The 19,720-nt window shown below is 33.9% G+C and overlaps 4 protein-coding genes across 4 annotated transcripts; all 4 read right to left on the bottom strand.

Moving 5' to 3' along the window:
* Nucleotides 1–2,656: 2,656 nt before the first annotated feature.
* On the bottom strand, nucleotides 2,657–4,636 carry LOC100306423 (uncharacterized). The gene is made up of 2 exons (NM_001251691.2): nucleotides 3,902–4,636; nucleotides 2,657–2,737 (listed from the first exon to the last, which is right to left on the bottom strand). The coding sequence occupies exons 1-2, from the start codon at nucleotides 4,472–4,474 to the stop codon at nucleotides 2,678–2,680; spliced, it is 633 nt and encodes a 210-aa protein (NP_001238620.2). The 5' UTR covers nucleotides 4,475–4,636; the 3' UTR covers nucleotides 2,657–2,677.
* Nucleotides 4,637–8,905: 4,269 nt separating this feature from the next.
* On the bottom strand, nucleotides 8,906–9,918 carry LOC102662001 (pentatricopeptide repeat-containing protein At3g46790, chloroplastic). The gene has a single exon (XM_026129325.2). The coding sequence runs from the start codon at nucleotides 9,916–9,918 to the stop codon at nucleotides 8,908–8,910; it is 1,011 nt and encodes a 336-aa protein (XP_025985110.1). The 3' UTR covers nucleotides 8,906–8,907.
* Nucleotides 9,919–10,265: 347 nt separating this feature from the next.
* On the bottom strand, nucleotides 10,266–12,314 carry LOC113002167 (pentatricopeptide repeat-containing protein At1g08070, chloroplastic). Its single transcript, XM_026129131.1, has 2 exons — nucleotides 12,277–12,314; nucleotides 10,266–11,154 (listed from the first exon to the last, which is right to left on the bottom strand). The coding sequence occupies exons 1-2, from the start codon at nucleotides 12,312–12,314 to the stop codon at nucleotides 10,266–10,268; spliced, it is 927 nt and encodes a 308-aa protein (XP_025984916.1).
* Nucleotides 12,315–15,408: 3,094 nt separating this feature from the next.
* On the bottom strand, nucleotides 15,409–18,702 carry LOC100815448 (U-box domain-containing protein 11). The gene is made up of 4 exons (XM_003528478.5): nucleotides 18,229–18,702; nucleotides 17,340–17,456; nucleotides 16,805–17,236; nucleotides 15,409–16,710 (listed from the first exon to the last, which is right to left on the bottom strand). The coding sequence occupies exons 1-4, from the start codon at nucleotides 18,571–18,573 to the stop codon at nucleotides 15,640–15,642; spliced, it is 1,965 nt and encodes a 654-aa protein (XP_003528526.1). The 5' UTR covers nucleotides 18,574–18,702; the 3' UTR covers nucleotides 15,409–15,639.
* Between the last annotated feature and the right edge of the window lie 1,018 nt (nucleotides 18,703–19,720).

The following is a 19,720-nucleotide window of genomic DNA, read 5'->3' as shown; positions in this document are numbered from 1 at the left end:
GAGAGAAATAACCATCGCACGGAGACAGTAAAATTGAGGCTCCAATCCCTCTCTTTCTCTCTAACACTGGGAAACCCTAGCAGAGCAACCAGAGAAAAAATTTGAGGAATCTTAAGGAATTGCTAGAGACGTTGCTATTACTGTCGGACTACACACATAAGCCCACTTAGAGGTAAATGATGAGTTTATTGCAATTGAGGTTAGAATGAACATGTGTAGGAATCTTTAGAGAATCAAATTGAGGTATATTTTGAGATGTTTACTGTATTGTAATTTTGCATTTATGATTATCATCACGAGATTGTCATGTTTAACGGGTCAATTGATGCCCTGATGCAAATTGATTAATAAAATTAAGTATGTGTTGAATTGTAAGATACATGTGTATTGAGATTTTGTACGCATTGAGTTGTGAGTTATGAACTATACAATTACACAAATGCAAGATCCTTTAAGGGCGACGAGTTAATGCGTGAGAATTTTTATGATGGGCTCCACTGTGGGAATCTGAAAAGTCTAATCACTTTGAGACACAATGAGTTAAAATGATTTTGAAAATAATTGATTAGTTGTGTGTATTGCATAGTTCAAACTACAACGACACATATATGGTTTTAAATGCCTGTTTAATGAGATGATTAATCATATGAACATAACATGTTAATATTATCACTATGTGATATGTATGTGATGCATGAGGTGTGATAACGTGATGTCTTTGGGATTATAAAAGTGTGATGAACTGTGTGTAAGTGACAAGTTGAGTATGTCTTAAATCGTGAGATCACACATGTATTGAGATGTTGTTTGCATTGAGTTGTGTGCTATGAACCGTATAATCAGAAAACTGTAAGACCTTTTAAGGACAACGAGTATTGTGATGAGATCCATTGTGGGAATCCAACGAGTTGAATCACTTTGAGACAGATGAGTTAAAATTATTTTGAGAATAATTAAGGAGTCATGTGTTTTGTATAGTTCACAGATAGAGTTTGCGTGTTAAAATATTTTCTGGGTTGGACTTGAATAAGGAAGGAGAGACCCTGACAGATTCTTCAGAGTCTAGGCCTTGGGATAAATACACTCAGTTTGAGTGTTCCTTTAAGCTTGTGCCGATCTCACATGTTGGAACATTCTCGCAAAACAGTGTGATCCTGACTGGTCTTCCTATGATTTTACCTAGTGAGAGTGACCTGAATTACCAGTGTGTAGTTTGTTCTCCTAGGCGTCTGATGAGGTTTTTCACTACATGGTACCATATTGCATATAAGATTAAGTCTTAATATATCTGTTGCATAACGTTTGTGTAATGATCATTGTGACTTGTTACGTGATGATGGGTAATGAGTTGTGAGTGTGATATGTTGTGTTGTACGTGTTGTTTTGAACACATGATTAATGTGAAAGTATGAAATGTGATTTTTTGATTAAATTCTTGGGACAAGTGATGTTGCGCAATGAGTGATAAACTGATACGGATTGTACTAAGTTGAGCTTGCTATACTTATATATGTGTGTGTGTGTGTGTGTACTTGTTTATTTCTACCTGTTTAGGAATGTGACAACTCACTCCCTGTGTGTCGTTTGTATTTGAATCCTGTGATGATCTCGAACCTTGTATTCGTGGGAGCAGATGGTTAGGTGAATGACTTTAAAGAACCTCGTGCTAGAGGACGCTGAGACACAACACTTTGATAGGATGTGACATTGAACATGAGTTTCTATATTATTTACATAATGTTCTGAACATGTTATTTTATATTGTTTCGCTGCTTAACTTGTTTTCCTTTTATAAGAAAAATTGGACGGTTTTGTTTTGGGTCGGAGATGTTTTCATACCCTTATTTAATAAATTTTTAATTTAATAATTAACGTGTATGTGAACCTTTTACCCACATAAATTCTTTTATGCTTAGAAAATAAAATCTCTTTTATGTAATTCTGCATTTTCATGTATTTTATTATATAAGTATGTATATCGAAATTGAGAATGTCACATAAAATATTATAAAGTAAGAGCCATAAAAATGCCAATAATATGCCAATAATCACAAGCGTTACAAATGCTATAATAGCAATTCAAACTATATTTTTAATCAAAATCTCCATCTACACTCTCGAGACCCACCTCCTCTGCATCAGAATTTGTGTCTTCTATAGTTTGTTCGTCGATCATAGTTGTTTGAACATTCACCTATGTAAACATTCATAACTGTTTACTTGTTGACTTCTAATTAAGATATTTGGTAATCATAAACAACTGAGATATCTCCAAGAGAAAAGTAGAAAGTTAATATCAACTCATCCATTCATAATGTATCTTCTCTATATATATGATGAGGAGATCATAGATACCCAAAAATATGTACACATCATCACTCTAGGAGTAATGCTACATATACGATACATAGATTGACAATTAGTGACAACAGGTGTCTGCTAAAAAAGAGCAACTACTAGTTCTTACTAAATATTCTTCAGTTCTATGAAAACTAATATACAAACACCTATAAAATTGTAACCCTGTTGAAATTCTAAGCATTGTATAAATAACATAACTCTTGTCCAACTATGTGTAAGCAAAGCTCCTTTGGTTAGTAAGATATTCATATTCCCCAAGCTAACAGCAACACAGTAGATTCAATATTCGGCTTCATGGTTAATGTGATGAAAATGGTTATGAAGCCACAGCTACTTCAATCCCTCCTTCGTTAATTGGCATAAAACTCACCCTCTTCTGCAAGAATTTTGAATTCAACGCAAAATATTAGTCTTTATTAACAGGATTTTGTGATACAATATTGTAAAAAATAGTCATATGGACACACCTAATAGTATTCATACTCAAATAATAATCTCAGTTCCACTAATTTTTTTAGTCAATATGCATTATGCAAACTACGTGCAGCAGTATCTTATGCCGAACCAACAAATTGAAATGAACAGAACATTTCATATATTTCAGATCTCGATACTCTTGTTTGGTCAGCAGGGTCACTTAATTTCTCACGGGGTCACATGAAGAGTATGTTAATGTCTTGAAATCTTTCGTTGTTGCATGTTATTAATAAATAAGAATAATATTTATATATCTATACATTTTTTTTTCATCTTATTTTTCTTTTTATATCACATCATCTATCAAATTTTATATTTTTCTCTTATCTCATTTTTCAACTCCTACAATAATTTGAAAAATGGGGTGTGCCAGACAACATTAATTATTCTTTAAGCTTTCTTTCGGCCCCATTTATTCTTGAGATCCTTCTCGGCCATTCATATTAATTTGTTTGCCACTTTTTCGTATTTGGAGAAATTATCAATTAAAAAAGGTTTTGAAGGAAAATTTTTGGTAGAACTCTTAACATGGTTGAAATATTCCGTTCAAATATGTCTCTTAAAATTTAGAACATAATTTGCCAAACAGATAGTTTAGGAAAGAAAATAATGACAAATTTGATACATAATGTCTCCGGAAAGGGATAAACATAAGGTGGTGGACATATGGCCTATGAATCTTCAAATACACTCACATTCAAGACTAAAAATAATCCAGCTAAGTGTCTCCTCTTCTTAAATCTACTTTACTATGAAATTTTATCAAATTCACCAGAGTCAAAGTTATTTTTTTTCTTAAAAAAATTGGACAATGAAGAATATTGTCATGAAAATTTTAAAATTTCACATCTTTCATATAGGGCACAATTGTTTAATGCAAACTCTCACCAAAATTCCAGTGAATTCTTTAGACTGATATAAAAGAGTAAGTTTGTATAAATCCAAACAGTATTCTAATAATTAACATTAAAAAAGAGAAAGAAAATAACCGGTTAACATTAAACTCATGTTTAAAGGTTAAACAATCCACAACCATGCCATCAAGAAAACAAACTTCACATACCTTTGTACTCTCCTTAACTCTTTGTTGTTCCAACACAACCATCTTTTCACCATTTTCCTTAGTTCCACCCTCATTTTCTCTGCTTCCATTAGCCATATAAAGCTTCATGATCCTCTCAGCAGCCTCAGCCTCATCTTTGCAACCTTGGATCAACTTCTCCACCTCAGCTTTTGGAAGCCTCATTTTCAACCTCACACCACCACCATTATTCTCATTATTATCCATGTTGTTGCTTTGTTTCATTATTGAAAGATCAGAGGCAGACCTCCTAGTGAGCACAAGGCTCTCTAGGCGATCCTTGGCACTCATATTGATGCCGGAACGAACCCTTCTCGGCTTCGTCTCCTTCGGAAGCTCCACGAGAAAATAAAGCCTCTTTGGCTGCAATTCCTTGTGTGCTTCCAAAGGCTTTGCTCTCACACCATAGTGCTTCACCGCCTCAGAATCTAGCAAAACTAGACCAGGGTGGTCCTTAAGCACTTCCCTAACTTTCACTGGGGTCTTCAACTTGAATGTCTCACCATCAATCTTCATAACCTTTGTGGTTTTCTTAGCACCAAATGTGTTACCCATTATAGCTAGCACCCCAATTGAACAAAATTTCTCTTTGGCTTATAGTTTTGTGGGGTTGAGGCACTATAGAGTATAGAAAATCAATGACCCTTTATGATAAAATGAAACAACTTTTAATTAATCCTCACAAACAACCAAAGAGGCAATGCTCACACTTGAAATGAAAGGGTTCAAGACAAAGACGTGGTTTTGTAGTTGTTCCTGAATTTGGGGTCCTTGGTCAACAAAGAAGGCATGCATTATTGAAAAAAAAAGACAATTCTTTTTAACGAATGGGCCAAAACAGAAAACAATAAACTACGTAGCATTTCGCTATCAAGAGAACATAAAATATTATAACCAACGACTCTATTTGTCTCTTAAAAAAGGCCATAAGCTATAAGTTCAATTTTGTCAACAACCGTGCTTTAGTCTTCACCCGAGACCAAAATTATAAAACTCTTTCGCAAAGTGGACTTTGTGTTTTTTAAGCACTATTTTTAGTTTTTTTTTGGATATCTTCAAAGACGTGATGAACGGTAATCGCGGCGTGGATTGAAGGATTCGTGAAATTTCAAAGGCACGGCAATTTGTTGCATGTGAAGAAGAGATTTATTTTGACTTTAGTTTGTTTGCACATGTGGAACTAGTACTTGAATTTCATCATCCAGGGATTTTTTTTTCTAGGCTATAATTGAAGATTGGTTCCAATTTAATTGAAACGTTTTAATATATTCCCATCACTGCACCCCAAAAAATAAATAAAAGTTTTAATGCATAGTAATTTATTTCCAACTTCATTAAACTAACTGGAGTTTCTTTTGGTTATGTTTTACCTTCGTCAAAGCGAACGAAGGTGGGAATACTTGCAATAAATAAATAAACAGAATAAATATTTGGGATTTGAACACACATACTAAAGACCAAATTTGAAGTTCATGCATATACTCGCCTCATCAAATTAGAAGACCTTGTCCTTTCAATAATGAAATTGAACAAAATGGTGATATTGCTCATTTTACTTAAGAAACACCTTTCGTATGTCTTAGGGTACGGTCTTGTTGATCAAATCCAAGCATCTAGAAGCCCTTCAAAATTGTACTAAGAAACCCCATCAAACTGTGGTGGATTGCCCGGTCCTTGGGTTATTGTTATTATTGTTTAATTAATGGGATGATAAGAACATCACTGGATATTTTTAAATTGGTTAAATTACACATTTGTTTTCTATAGTTTCATGATTCTTATCTTTTTAGTTTCTTTAGTTTAAAAGTATTCTTTTTAGTCCATATAATTTATATTTTAATTATCTTTTAGTCCTTATAATTTAAAAATTATAGGGACTAAGTAAGAATCATGAAACTATAGAGACTAAAAAGACCACTTTCAAACCTATAAGAATTAAAAGAGAATTAAAATGTAAACTATAGGGACTAAAAAGAACACTTTCAAACAATAGAGACTAAAAAAGTAAAAATCATGAAACTATATAGGGACCAAATGAGTAATTTAACCTTTTAAATTTCATGGAATAAAATGAAAAAACACTACAATGAACCAAAACAATTTTTTTTAAACATAAAGTATCAAAATAATTCTTTTAAAATTTAATGAACCAAAATGAAAAAAATACTATAAGGGCATTTGGTAGGAGAATTTTTTTTTATTTCCCAAGAATCATAGGTTGATAAACTTAATTTTTTATGTTTGATTTTGCATTTTAAAAAATAACATTGCTGGGAAAGGATGTTTAATGTAAATGTTTTTTAATCAGTTTCCTACAAAAACTTTCACATGATGGAAGATGAGAATCTTATTTTTTTTTTTTACTATGGTAAAATATCTTATTATTCTTTATTAAATTATATAATATGATAAATAATTTATTTATGTGTAATTCTTTTCAAGAAAACTTATCTTAAGATTCTCAATGGTTAATCAAACAAATTTTATTTATTTTCAAGAAACATGATTCCTGATAATAAAAAAAATTTATTTCCTACCAAATGCCCCCTAAACATAAAAGAGCAAATGTGACATTTTTATTCCTTAAGATAGAAAATGTTAGTTATCTTAATTCATAATTTACTAAATCCTTATTTTAGTGTCTTATTTTGCAAAATGTCATTCATTTTTTACTGCATTTTTTCACTCTTGTTTACACCAAAAAATTAAAATAAATGACCCTTTGCATTTTTTCACTCTTGTTTACTAAGAGGCTGTTTCCGAATTCGAGCCCATGACCAACAAGTCACCAAGGTACAACTTTACCGCTGCACCAGGGCTCGCCCTCAATTAGGAACTAAGTGATAATTTTGTAAAATCAATTATTAAAATTAATAAAGCTTATAATTTCAGAAACTAAAATAGAGGTTTACTCATTATTTTCCATTTATAATCAAACTAAATGGTATCAAAATTATAAAGCCAATGGTTAAATATTGCTGCAATTAAAATCGAATATTCCGTTGAAACTTTACTAGTTACAGAAATCATATGACTATCTATCATCTATATATAATTTACATGAAGTGTAACATTGTCATATAAATAGCAATAAGCTCCAACATAGATGATACATGGCTGAATTTCGTAAGCATGCTTATAGAAGTTGGATTTCCTAATCGTACTTATGAAAAAGATCTTTATTAGGAGAGAAAAATCTTCCTTATTTATCTTTATGTCTCAAAGGTTAATCTTATGGCATCTCACTATGGACTATGGGATGCCTTGTTTTGAAGGAAAAAAAATGCCTACTAGGATACACAAGAAACAACATTATCAATTGAAGAAAATCATTCAATAATTGTTGGTAGCAATTTGAAAATAAATTCATTCAAATAAACAAACAACTCAACATCCTTTAAAAAAAGTAGATTCAATTAGTTAAACATGATGCGTGAGTGTTGTAAGTCTCATGATAATATTTTCCATTCCAATAAATAAAAAATTCAAAGCTCAAAGAAAAATAAATTAAAAAGAAATATAAATTAGGAATCGAACATGTACAAATAAAGACAAAATTCCTAATAAAAATAAATTCAATGGATTATATTTAGTAAAAAATGAACATTTTTATTTTTAAATTATATTATCGTGCTATTATCTTGCATTAATTTAAACCAATAATTCTTTTATATAACATAAACATTTAGCAAAGAACTCTTTAAGGGTTGATGCACAAGTATGTAAGATCCCCTTGTGTTTATAAGTGTAAAAATGATTTAGCGGCATAATTCATTTTTGATTTCCGTTATGCATAAAATTCTTTTGAGTGAGCGGCAATCATGCATTACCAGCCGGAATAGTATCTAATCCAGTAGATAGAAAGATATCAGTAATCCTTGACCTAGGTAAAAAAAAAAAACTTTAGCAAAATTTATTTAAAACATTTACTTATACATTATTGATATATTTTTTTTGTAGTAATCTCTTAACACATGGGTTTTCATCTGGTTGATATAAATTATACCGATATCCCATAATTAAAGTGCAAGCATTTTCCTTTTAGTTTAAATTTTTAAACATCGCACCAACATTTGTTTTCTTTAATTTCCTAATTTCATACCAAGCGTATGTTTTTCAAGAACAAATTTCTTTGTTGGTAAGCTTTAAATCATGAAAAATTTATAGTATTCAATTAGACGAGACTTTAGCAGTTTAACAAATTTCATACGAGGTAATATACTCGTAGTGTGTTCTTGTCATAATTTAGTTATTGAGGCAATTCTTAAGTTCACCAACTCCCCCAAGTTACTTTGCAGTTTACACAACTACCTTCAGTGTGGAATTTTTAAAGTGATGTCAACCACAATAATGACATTTTTTTAAGGAATTGAATTGCAACAGCACCGCACTAACACAATTGACTGGTTAGTAAAGTTTAACGATAAAAAAACTATAGTATATTTCTCTTTTGTAATCATGTCATGAATTTCCTAAACAAGATACATGCGTACCAACCTTGTGACATTAGTCACGTTCATTAATGTCCTCATTAAGGTAGCTCTTGTCACTTGCCAATAGATTTTCAGCCAATGAATTACTGGTGTTTCAATTTACTTTATGTATCCGTATCCGATAGATACTTCTCGATATGTATCGGTAAAATATATATAACATATGAAAATCCAATACGACTTACATTAGACAATGAAAGCATTTTTCATTAATGAATCAATGATAGAAATTGTTATCTTTATATATGATTTCAAGAAAGAAATGAAATTGATAGGTTTATTCATATAACTCATAAAGTTAATGATTTATATATTTTATTTTGTTTTTAGTAATATCTAAGAAATATGTTCTTAATTTGAATTTACAGAGTTACAATTATGTATTATGTTTTATGATTTTTGTTACATATTTAAATATGTATCTAATATCTTTCGCGTATTGTATCCTATATATATACTCTTAGAATAATAGTATCGCCGTATTGGATCCATATTTTATCTGTGCATCATAGTTCTCAGCAAGTCCTCATTACCAGTAATCATTACATGAGCATTTCCTATTAACAAAGTGATGGAAACGATAATTTCCCTCTGAACTATTTTTGATATGTATTTGGTAACATTATGACAGTCAACACACACACGAAGATTTTTGGTGATCCTAATCAAGCTTCCATAAGGTGTGCTTAAAAGACCGAATGCAATAGCTAGTCTCTCACTATGTCCCCAGAGCAACTTAACCTTCATTGGCTCATTTACATCACGAAGAACACAACTAGTATCAGGAATGTAACCTTCTGTCTCCACCTCAAGCCTCAAATTCTCTAATAATTGATAAATATCAGCCCAATTAGGATGTGAATCATCACTAGCAAAAAATGTGTATACCTTGTTCCCTGCTTCAATCAAACTATAACCAGGTATTTTCTTCATGCCCTGCATCCTCATGAGGCCTCGTATGTAGTTCACTGATTCCCATTTTCTTGCTTCAGCATATATATTTGATAACATGACATAAATTCCAGAGTTCAAGTAATCTAAGGAAATTAATCTATCTGCTATTTGTATCCCCATGTTAGTATTCTTATGGGTTCTGCAACCACTGAGCAAAGCTTCAAGCACATCTGTGCTGGGTTGGAAGGGCATTTGTTTCACCAATGCATCTGCTTCCTCGAGGCGGCCGGCTCGACTAAGAAGATCCACAAGACAAGCATAGTGTTTGTCCTGAGGCTTAATGTTATGATCCCTTTCCATGCAGTGGAACAAAGCCTTACCTTCTTCAACAAGGCCTGAGTGACTGCAAGCTGTTAGCAGTGAAACAAATGTAGTTTGATTTGGGTTGAGCCTTTCCTCTATCATTCTACCATAGACACCTAGAGCATAATGCCCGTGAGCATATATTCCATAACTCATAATCATAGAGTTACAGAGTATAACATCTTTTAAATGGAATCCATTATTGAATAACTTCTCAGCAGAGTGAATTTTACCACACTTGGCATACATATCAATCAACGCTGATGTAATAACTGCATCAAATGCATAGCCATGCCAGATCAAATGAGCATGGGCACTCCTTCCTTTCTTGAGAGATCCTAGGTGGGCACAACATGCACAAGACTAACAAGAGTAACAGAATTGGCAGCAACATTTTCTACTTGCATTTGGCAAAATAATTTAAGGGCATCCTCTGCATGGCCATTTTGTGACAAACCAACCAGCATAGCAGTCCATGTAATTACATTCTTTTTTCCCATTCTTTCAAAAACAATACTTGCCTCCTTTATGGCACCACATTTGGAATACATGTCAACAATTGCAGTGGACAAAACGAGATTCGATCAAGTTCTTTTCTAATGATACAAGCATGGAGGATTCTTCCGTTTTCCAAGTCTGATGTTTGAGAACATCCTCGAAGTAAGCACAAATACATCATTGCCCATGCCTAAAGCAAGGACACAACCATGAGCACACATTCCAACTTTTTTAAGTCCACTCTCTCCACACGCTTTGAGTGAGCTCACCATTGTAACTGGACTCGGCCTTAACCCACCACCAATCATCTCAGGGAACATTTGAATTGCCTCCGTGAAGAGGCCCTTCTTCACATAACCACCAATGATCGAATTCCAGCATACAGCATCCTTTTCCGGCATCCCATCAAAGACTTTTTGTGCATCATCAAGATAGCCACACTTCACCAAAAAATTAACCATCGAACTACCGACATAGGGATGCAAACGAAACCCCTTTCTAACAGCTGTCCTAACAATTTCCATGCCAATTTCATCATCCAACAAGCTGGCGCATGCCTTCAGAGAAAACATACACGTATAAGTATCGATTTCTATATTACAAGACCCCATCATTCTGAACAACTTGGGAACCTCCGTGTGCTGCTGGTTCCTCAGGAACCCGGCCATCATGGCATTGCAAACGGCAGTTTCCGGTAGAGAACATTGATCAAACATCTTACGGGCATGGCCAAGAAAACCCAAATCAGAATAGACCGTAACGAGTTTTGCAGCCAGAAAGTTTTCAGTGGACACCCAATTCTTGATAATCTGTGCGTGGATGGACTTGACGTGGATAAAGGTGTTTGAGAATTGATGCAAGAGTGAGGAGAAAATTGGAGGTTGGTTGAACAATGGGGCATGATGAAGATAAACAAATGTTGGGGGTGGTGCGCAGTTGCAAATGGGCCTGCAGCTGCAGGGGATCCTGGCCTTCGCAAATGTGTGTCTGAGAAGGAAATATGATAAAGACATCAATCATAGAAGAGGAAGAAGAGTTTAGTTGGTGTTCTAGTTACGTGCTTTGTTACCTCTTGGTGTATACTAAACCTAGGTTTAGAGATGTAGTTCAACTTTGTTTTGTTATTTCTCTTCTTATCATTCTTTTTCTTATAAAAATAAATTATACTCTTTTTGTGCAACTAACTAAATATTTTTATTTAACACTCAACTAACAAATTATACTTATACTTACTAAGTGCATAAATTAAAGATATATTTGGTTAATTGTTTTAAAAAGTATTTTTAGATGTTAAACATATTTTTAGAGAGTCAACTTAATTTCACACAATGTTTGAATTTTGACTATTCTCAAGAAGAATGTTTGCACATTGAAATTTTGGTTGAAAACTCAATTTTTGTAAAAACAAGATTTACTTATATTTTAGAAGTTTTGATTTTTAACTTTTTTTGGCAAATGTTAATTTTGTTAAAAAAGTTAATGAGAGATTTGAAGATATAACTTCTTCACCTCCCTTATATCTCTAAATAGATTATATTGTTGTTATGAGAATAAATTCATTTAATTTTATAATTTTTTTAAAAGATCAATGTGCTGGATATTTTATTAATGAATATAATTTAGAGAAACTACATCATTCAAGATAATTTGGTCCAAAACATTTGGGACCTCCTCAATCCAGCACTTGATAAAAAAACAAAGAAAGCTAGACAAGCTAAGATGTGGGTGTCAATATTGCCTTGTCTTGTAAAAAGAAGTCTTGAACCCAAGTTGTGGGAAAGTAATCTCCTACAGTCGTTAATGACCTCTGCCAACATCCATCTTAATCAAGGCATCAATATTCACCTTATACGTGCCTTCCAAAGGAGCTAGCCATCTGATTTGGCTAGGATTTCCACCATTAGAATCCTTCCTTTCATGTTGGGATGGTTTCAGGTTATTCTACATGTTACTATGGATTTGGCTACATTCCAAGTTTCTGGTTTGAAATACCAATTGGTTACGACCAAACCAGATTGCCCAAAGCCAAAGAGAACATCATGTTCTTTGCTTCCATGCCCATTTGAGTCACATAGCTAAGAAGCCATAAATGCAAGTTTGAAATATTACCTGAATCCACTCTCAATCCCATAGGTGAGGCAAACCATATATGCTGGACTTCAGGACAAGTTACAAGAGCATGCAGAACTATTTCTTCCTCGAGACCACAAGAGGGCGAACTGGATCCACTTGCACATGTTTTTTCGCTAGATTAAAATTTCACTGGAAGGATATCGATGCAAGTTCGCCAAATGAAGTGCTTGCACATTGGAAGTGCCTCTGCATCCCAAACCAAACTCCGCTGCTTCTCATCAACCAGTGAAGAAGATGCTATTGGATAGAGTTTCATGCGGGTTAAGTGATAGCCCGATTTCACTGAGTAAATACCATTGTTGTTGTAGCACCAATAAAGCCAATCATTCGTCCAAGATAGCTTAATTGGAATAGCTCTGATACAGGCCATTGTGCTTGGCGAGAATAGCAAGGAGAACAACTTAGAATTCCAAGTTCCCCCATCTTGCCCAAACAACTCACTTAATGTCATATTTGGCTTAACACTCACACCTTCATGGAAAGGGATTCTATCTTCGGGCAGGTTTGGCACCCACTTATCCTCCATAACACCATTTCCTATCCTCCATTGGCATCCATCTTCAAACAACCACTTTGACTCCATGATAGAAGACCACATATAACTAGGCCTAAATCCCTTGGTGGCTTCCAATAACAGTTTGTTTCGGAAATACCTTGCCTTAAAAACTTGAGCCATCAATGATTGGTCTTGGACTAAAAGTCTCCATCACCGCTTCTTAAGGAAAACCATGTTAAAAGCCTTTACAAAACCAAAGCCTAGTCCTCCTTCCTTATTTGGGCTAGCGAGTTTCTTCCAACTCATCCAGTGTATCTTCCTCCTCTCCATGTCTCCTTTCTAGAAAAAATGGGCTGTCATGCTTTCTATTTCTTCACAAATGGCTTTGTGGCAGTAGGAAACATCCCATCACATATGGGGGGATTGACTGGACCACAAATTTAATCAAAATCTCCCTAGCTGGCTGCTTTGGATAAAGCCTTTTCCTTCTAGCCCTTCAATTTCTTCCAGACACAATCACAGATAAACTTGAAGTCTTGGGATTTAGACCTTCCTATCAAGGTGGGAAGACCCAAATACCTATCATGACTCTCCATTGCCTTTACTTCCATCAATTGGATCAACTCATCAATCCTGGGACTAGGCACATTTCAGCTACAAGAGAGATCCGACTTGTTGTAGTTTATCCTTTGTCCATAAGCATTTTCATAAGTTATTTGATTATTATTAATTTTTTAACATTTCTTTTGATTAAAATTATTTTAAAATAGTAAAAAAAGACTTCAAGCAAAGGTCATCATAAAGTTAAACTGAAACATGTGCTATCATTACCGGATCATGCATGTCTGGACTAACTGATAAAAGATATGAACAGAACCTTTTTTCAAACAAGTTGGAAACAAGAAGCAGATTAAAAGGACAAGACACCTTAGCAGGGGTAAGAGATCCATCCGAGAACCACGTAGATCTTAGGCAACATATAGCTCCGATCTTGCAACTTAACTGCTTGTCGGCATAATCCAAGACAAATTAGCAATGAATAAATTGAATAATTTTTTATTCATGAACAAGTGGAAAATACATCATATCAAATCCAAGACAAATTTAATTATGACTTCTACAACTATAAATCAATTTGGTATCTAACATTACTAAATCCATTAATTTAATCCCTAAATTTTATAACCATTAATTTAATCCCTGAATCTACACTAATGTTATGAACTAAAATGAGTAATGCAAAAGAGTCAAAATAAGTAATAGTTGTCAAAATAGGAAATTAGTTGAATTGATCCTTAACATTAGATGTTAAAGTGTTGTTGATATTAAGGTCTGATTTTTTTATCTTTTTATGGTTTTGTCAAAATTAAGTCAAAAGTTAACTGAAAGTTAAAAAATTAATTAGTAATTAAAAGCTGAAAAATTAACTTATTAAATTATAAATGTTTAATAAAATTAATTATTGAAATAGTTGAAAAGTATAAAATAATAGAAAAATAATAAAAACTTAATTTATTTAAGAAGGACAATTAGAAAATTGAATAAATATATTGAAAATAAAAATATAAGAAAATATAAAAAGTAAAAAATTAGAAGATAGTGTTATATAAAATATTAATTCAAGTAGCATTTAAAAAAACATACTAGAAATTATTAAAAAAATTTGTTTATCAAACAATCAAATAAGATTTTTAACTAATAAAAAAAGTTAAAAAATAAAATTTTTAACGATTAAAAAAAGTTAAAAATTAACTGAAATTTATGATATTGTATATCTTCAGGAAGTAAAATGATTAATACCTTTCCCATATTGAGGACTTTTCTTGATAAACTGGATCCAGTTAAATCCTTGCTGTTTGATTCAAAGATGACTTCTAGTTGAAGTAAATGCGCCAGATATTCTAGGCCAGATCTCTCGAATTGACCCCCCAAAATCTCAGTGCCCGTCACTTCATTTGAAGGATGATTCCTTTTTGAATTTTTTAATTCCCTCTCAAATCTCAATGGTCCAGAGGGAGTTAGCTCCATGATTGCATACTCGAAGGAGCATCATGAAAATTAATGGCACGAATCCAAGAATGGGGGAAACTGTTCATAGAAGAATTGTGCAAGTAAAGATGGAATCCTAAGTTCTAACACTATCTTAAAAAGCAGCACACTAACTGCATGTTTAGATTAAAGTTAAAAAGAACCAAAAAGTGGTTTTATTCTGGAAGCAACAATCTTTTACTTCGTCATTTGGTGCATTGAAATTGGTTATTGTACATCTGCATCTCTCACTAGATAGAGCTTCTGTCATTATGGCATTAACTAGAAGTCTAAACTTTCCTTTCTAAATCTGTTACAGTGATATTCATATAAACTTTCTTCTCTTTTTCTTTCCATCTTTCACTTTCATGATTTGACTTGAGAAAAAATGAAAGAAAGATATATTAATGTTTATTTTCCTTTACGGGTAAAATCGATGTTAGAGTTGGATACGTTTATTTGCATTTATTGAGATTCAAACAATGGCATAATTGTGACAAGGTCCGGTTTTAGTTATTGTAGGTAGCATAAGGGCTAGACGCTCATCATACAGTTAAGGATTTTCAACAAGAGAACAAGTCAAAAAGAACGGAAACTTCTGTAAGAATTTCATAAGGAAACAATATATCAATTGATTTCTTTACACGCTCATACAGGGGTTAACAAAGAACAAAACAAGAAAAGAATAACTGAATCAATGAGGCTGACTTTCTTATTTCACCTCGTATGACCAGTTTGCAAACCGCAGTGTGGAAAATTATGTCAAATGATGAGAGAACAGAATAAACTTAAAGTTCTTTGTAGAACTATACCATTCAAAGTTGCTGCAACTTACGAATATGTTCCAATAATGAAGTAGCCTTCCGTTTGGCCCTCTCTGTGCCATTTCGAGCAAGTTCAGAGAGAGGTATGACAACACCAAGTCTACTTATACAAGCAAGATTATCTGCATCCCTCTTGCACAAGGCAAGAAGAATAGCAGCTGCATTCTCTTTATTGCGAGGCAATCCGGTCCTCAAAAGATCTATCAAAACTGGTATAGTGCTGGCTTTTACTATGGCAACTTTTGCCTCTTGGTGGCTGGCAAGAACTGACATTATTGTTAGGGCTTCGTCGACCATTGATTTGCTTGAATCTGTAAGCATTTTCAACAGTGCTGTGATGATCCCTGCCCTAATGGCCCTGCCCTTGTTCCCTTGATAAATGCAAAGATTGAACAATGCTGTAGCTGCATCCTTCTTTCCTCTAGGACTCCCATTTTGGAGCAATTCCACCAAAGCCGGTATAGCTCCTGAGGCGCCAATTATTATCTTGTTCTCATCTGCAAGTGACAAGCTGAAAAGGGTCGCTGCGGCATTTTCTCTTGCTTCCATGGTTCCAGCCCGGAGGACTTGGACAATGGATGGAATGGCACCAGCAAGCATTATAAGTCCCTTGTTGTTTTCATATATGGAAAGGTTGAGAATTGAAGTAACTGCATTGTCTTGTGTCAATACATCTTCTGATGTTAGAAGGTTGACTAGAACTGGAATTGCTCCAGCTTCAGCAATTAGTATTCTATTATCAGTACTTCGTTTGGATAGCGATCGAAGTTCAGTAACAGCTGCTCTACGCTCCTCAACAGATCGGCAGGAGAGCTTCCGGACCAGAGCTTCGATTGCTGCTATGTCACCTGTAACATCTCTGAACGATCCATCACTTTTCTTTAATTTTCCATTGGTTAGTCCTGTTGGCTGCTCAATGTTGTGCTCTATACACCACTGAGAAATAAGGCTCCTTAAAACATAATTTGGTGTAAGGGTCAAATGCTGGAGCTTCTGCTGAGTTTTCGGACATGTTGTATTTCCACAATCTATCCATCTCTGTATGTAAGATCTCTCATATGTCTGCATAATAACACAAACAGGGAGTTTAGAAGAGCAAAAAAATAAAATTGTTGGAATATTTCTTGTGTTGATGCAACATGTGAGATGAACTCACCTGACCAGTGGCTACAATAACAGGATCCCTCATTAGTTCCAAGGATATAGGGCAAAGAAAATCTTCAGGAATCACAATTGCTTCAGGCTTTTTAACCTCAGGTAGAATCTTTGTCTCAGAAATTTCTTGACTTTCAGGATCAGTTGCATTTAAGGAAACTTCAACTTCAGTAGGGATGCTCCTTGTTCTTTCCAAGCGAGTTCCAGCGGGATTTTTGCTGCACCTTTTCTCTTCATAGTTGATAGGAATGCTGTCTAGTTCTGATAAATTTTCAGGGCAGCTGTGTTGTTTGTGCAACCTACTCACAGATTTGCCAAGAACCTGACTAATTTCTTCAGCCAGTGGCTGGGATAATTCATGAGATGGCATCTTTGAAATCATAAACCCATATTTATCCGTGGCTCGTCTCAATTGTGTTCTCACCAAATCCACCTAGAAAACCAGAAAATATCAGCAAATTCACTCAAGCAAATTGTAGATAAAATTAACAATACTTCAAAAAAAAAAAAAAACACCCCATTTGTCCAAATTCTACCTGCTCCTTGACTTCCTCTGAGATGTCCAAATCGTCATACGGCAAATTGCTCAACAGTTTCTCCAATTTCCATGTCACACACTGAAATTGGAAGACAATGGTCTTTGCAGCTCCATCCTTAAATCAAGATATATCAAATTTCAGAGATGTACACAGACATCCTTTTTACACATATACATGCCCACAGAAATTCAACCCTCGTAAGATTCCAACTTAAAATAATTCAAGAAGTGCAAATTCTTCTCCCTATTTAAAGAACACATTGTAAAGACACAAATATTTACCAAGATAATCAGAAAGAACAACACACAAAATGCCAAAAAAAGAACAATTCCAGCCAATGAAACATTTTTTTTCTTTTCCCTAAATATATCCATATCCTTCTTCTGAGGCAATCCTGATTGAGACATGGTTGAGCTCTAAATGCGAACACCTCTCCTTACAGGAATTTGAGCATTGGTTCGACCCGCTATGAATTATGATAGACTAGACTCTTCAACTAAATCCAAACCCATTTGTAAACAACATAATGGGAACATAAGCAATATATGAGTAACATATATGGGAAGTATTCTACTTTCTCCTCAAAAACATAACCATAAATAGCGGTTTGATTGCACGCATCACACCAATCTAAACAAAAAATTCGAATCCTATAAAAAAAACTATATAATTTCCCGAAATATCCACTCTCACAAGTAACAATGGAACTTCATAATGAACTTGATTAAAACTAAACAATTTTCTTTCTATAAGATGCCGTTTTGGGAATGCAAAAAAATAAATAAAAAACTCAAACTTTAACAGTTTCAGCTGGTTGAACTACAGATCTGAACTACTAAAAAAACCGAACAAAACGACGTCGTTTGAGATGGATCGAGAGACTCACAGAGGAGCAATAGGAACGGAAGTTTCTAGCGACGGAAAGCAAGCGTCTAGCGGAGTGAAGCGCGAGGACCAGATCAGAAGACCACTTTGAAGACGCCGAGGAAGAAGAGGACGAGTAAGAAGAAGAAGAAGAAGCGGAACCACCGACATCGTTGTTGTTTTTGAGTTCCTTAATCTCCTCGAAGAGGTGGGTGAGGAGGGAGATCCGGCGAACCAGATCGGTGCAGTCCTTGCGGAACATGGCGTCGGCGCCGGAGGAGGACCCCGCCGAGCACATTCCGGCGATTTCGTGGACCAGGCACAGAAGCTCCGGCGTGTGGTCTCCGGCGAGGTCGTCGCCGGCCATTGTCGACGCTGCTAAGGTTATTAAGGCTAAGGCTAACTATGTTGTTGTGTGTTGTGTTCGAGGAAAGTCAGAGAGAGTCTAATAAGGTGTTTGTGTGAAGAGACTTGTTAAATGTCCACATGTACAAATACACAAAATAAATCGCTGTAATAATAATGTCTTGTGTTGGTGCTTGCGAGGCTTCACGTTCACCGAGTTTTCTAAACTATTACAGTATCAGTTAATCAAATAAAAAAAATTGATAATTAAAAGTTTAGAAGAATTGAGCTCTCAAAACTTATCAACATCATAACAAGACTTAAAGACTGAGTGATAATAGAAGAATTTACATATTACTTATTAATAATATTTTTCTTAAGTTGGTGTTGAACCCACATTCTTTTAAAATATAATGAGTTGGATAATTTCTTATCAATCAGACTAATATTGGTTGGTAAGTTAGTATATTTGAATATAAGTCATAAGTACTTTTGACATCTTTCTTATTAAAAATATTGACTATTTTTTTAGTAGATAAGCTCTTAAAAATACTTCTGGTCTTAAATTCAAACATTTCAACTTCTAAGAAAAAATGAAGGATGAGAGAGAGGAAAATAGTCAAATTACGGTTTTTTATGGGTAGTTTTATTTGTTAATTAATTAATAATTTAATAATTGGTTCGTTCATTCTTGAGAGGGTTAACTTAACTTGACGCCTTAACAGGGGAAAGCGAGAATCTCGGAGATTGAAAATTGGGAGGATAATGAGAGAGAGAAAGGATACAAGAGGATACAGTTGGGTTTGGAATATTATGAATTGTAATGCAACTAACCACTATTTTTTTTTCCTTTTTAATATGTATTTTGATGTCTTAAGACTTTGAACGAAATTTTTGCTACTAGCTAGTAGCTATTTCGTACTCTAGGTCGAAATTTAATTTTGAGTATTTGACACGTTCGGATTTCAGAAACTAGACTCAATATATGTTTTTTGGTACATATACTCAATATATGCAGTCAAAGAGTTATACTTTAAGTCATCTCTATTTAGTCTAATATATATTCAACAACGACAAAAAATAGTCTATTGTCTTATATTATTTTCAGAAGTATAATATATTTAACAATTTAATTAAAAAGTACTGATGATGTATATTTTTTATATTAT

Source organism: Glycine max, chromosome 7, assembly GCF_000004515.6.
Source record: "Glycine max cultivar Williams 82 chromosome 7, Glycine_max_v4.0, whole genome shotgun sequence".
Classification (NCBI taxonomy): domain Eukaryota; kingdom Viridiplantae; phylum Streptophyta; class Magnoliopsida; order Fabales; family Fabaceae; genus Glycine; species Glycine max.
This window is presented reverse-complemented; position numbering and strand designations above follow the sequence as displayed.

Coding starts and splice junctions, on each gene's coding strand:
- LOC113002167 (XM_026129131.1), bottom strand. CDS start 12,314: ATGGTTTGCCTCACCTATGGGATTGAGAGTGGATTCAG. Junction 11,155..12,276: donor GGGATTGAGAGTGGATTCAG/GTAATATTTCAA, acceptor TTTCCTTCTCAG/ACACACATTTGCGAAGGCCA.
- LOC100815448 (XM_003528478.5), bottom strand. CDS start 18,573: ATGGCCGGCGACGACCTCGCCGGAGACCACACGCCGGAGCTTCTGTGC. Junction 17,237..17,339: donor CAGAGGAAGTCAAGGAGCAG/GTAGAATTTGGA, acceptor CTGGTTTTCTAG/GTGGATTTGGTGAGAACACA. Junction 16,711..16,804: donor TTATTGTAGCCACTGGTCAG/GTGAGTTCATCT, acceptor GTTATTATGCAG/ACATATGAGAGATCTTACAT.
- LOC100306423 (NM_001251691.2), bottom strand. CDS start 4,474: ATGGGTAACACATTTGGTGCTAAGAAAACCACAAAGGTTATGAAGATT. Junction 2,738..3,901: donor GAGTTAAGGAGAGTACAAAG/GTATGTGAAGTT, acceptor AAATTCTTGCAG/AAGAGGGTGAGTTTTATGCC.
- LOC102662001 (XM_026129325.2), bottom strand. CDS start 9,918: ATGTATGCCAAGTGTGGTAAAATTCACTCTGCTGAGAAGTTATTCAAT.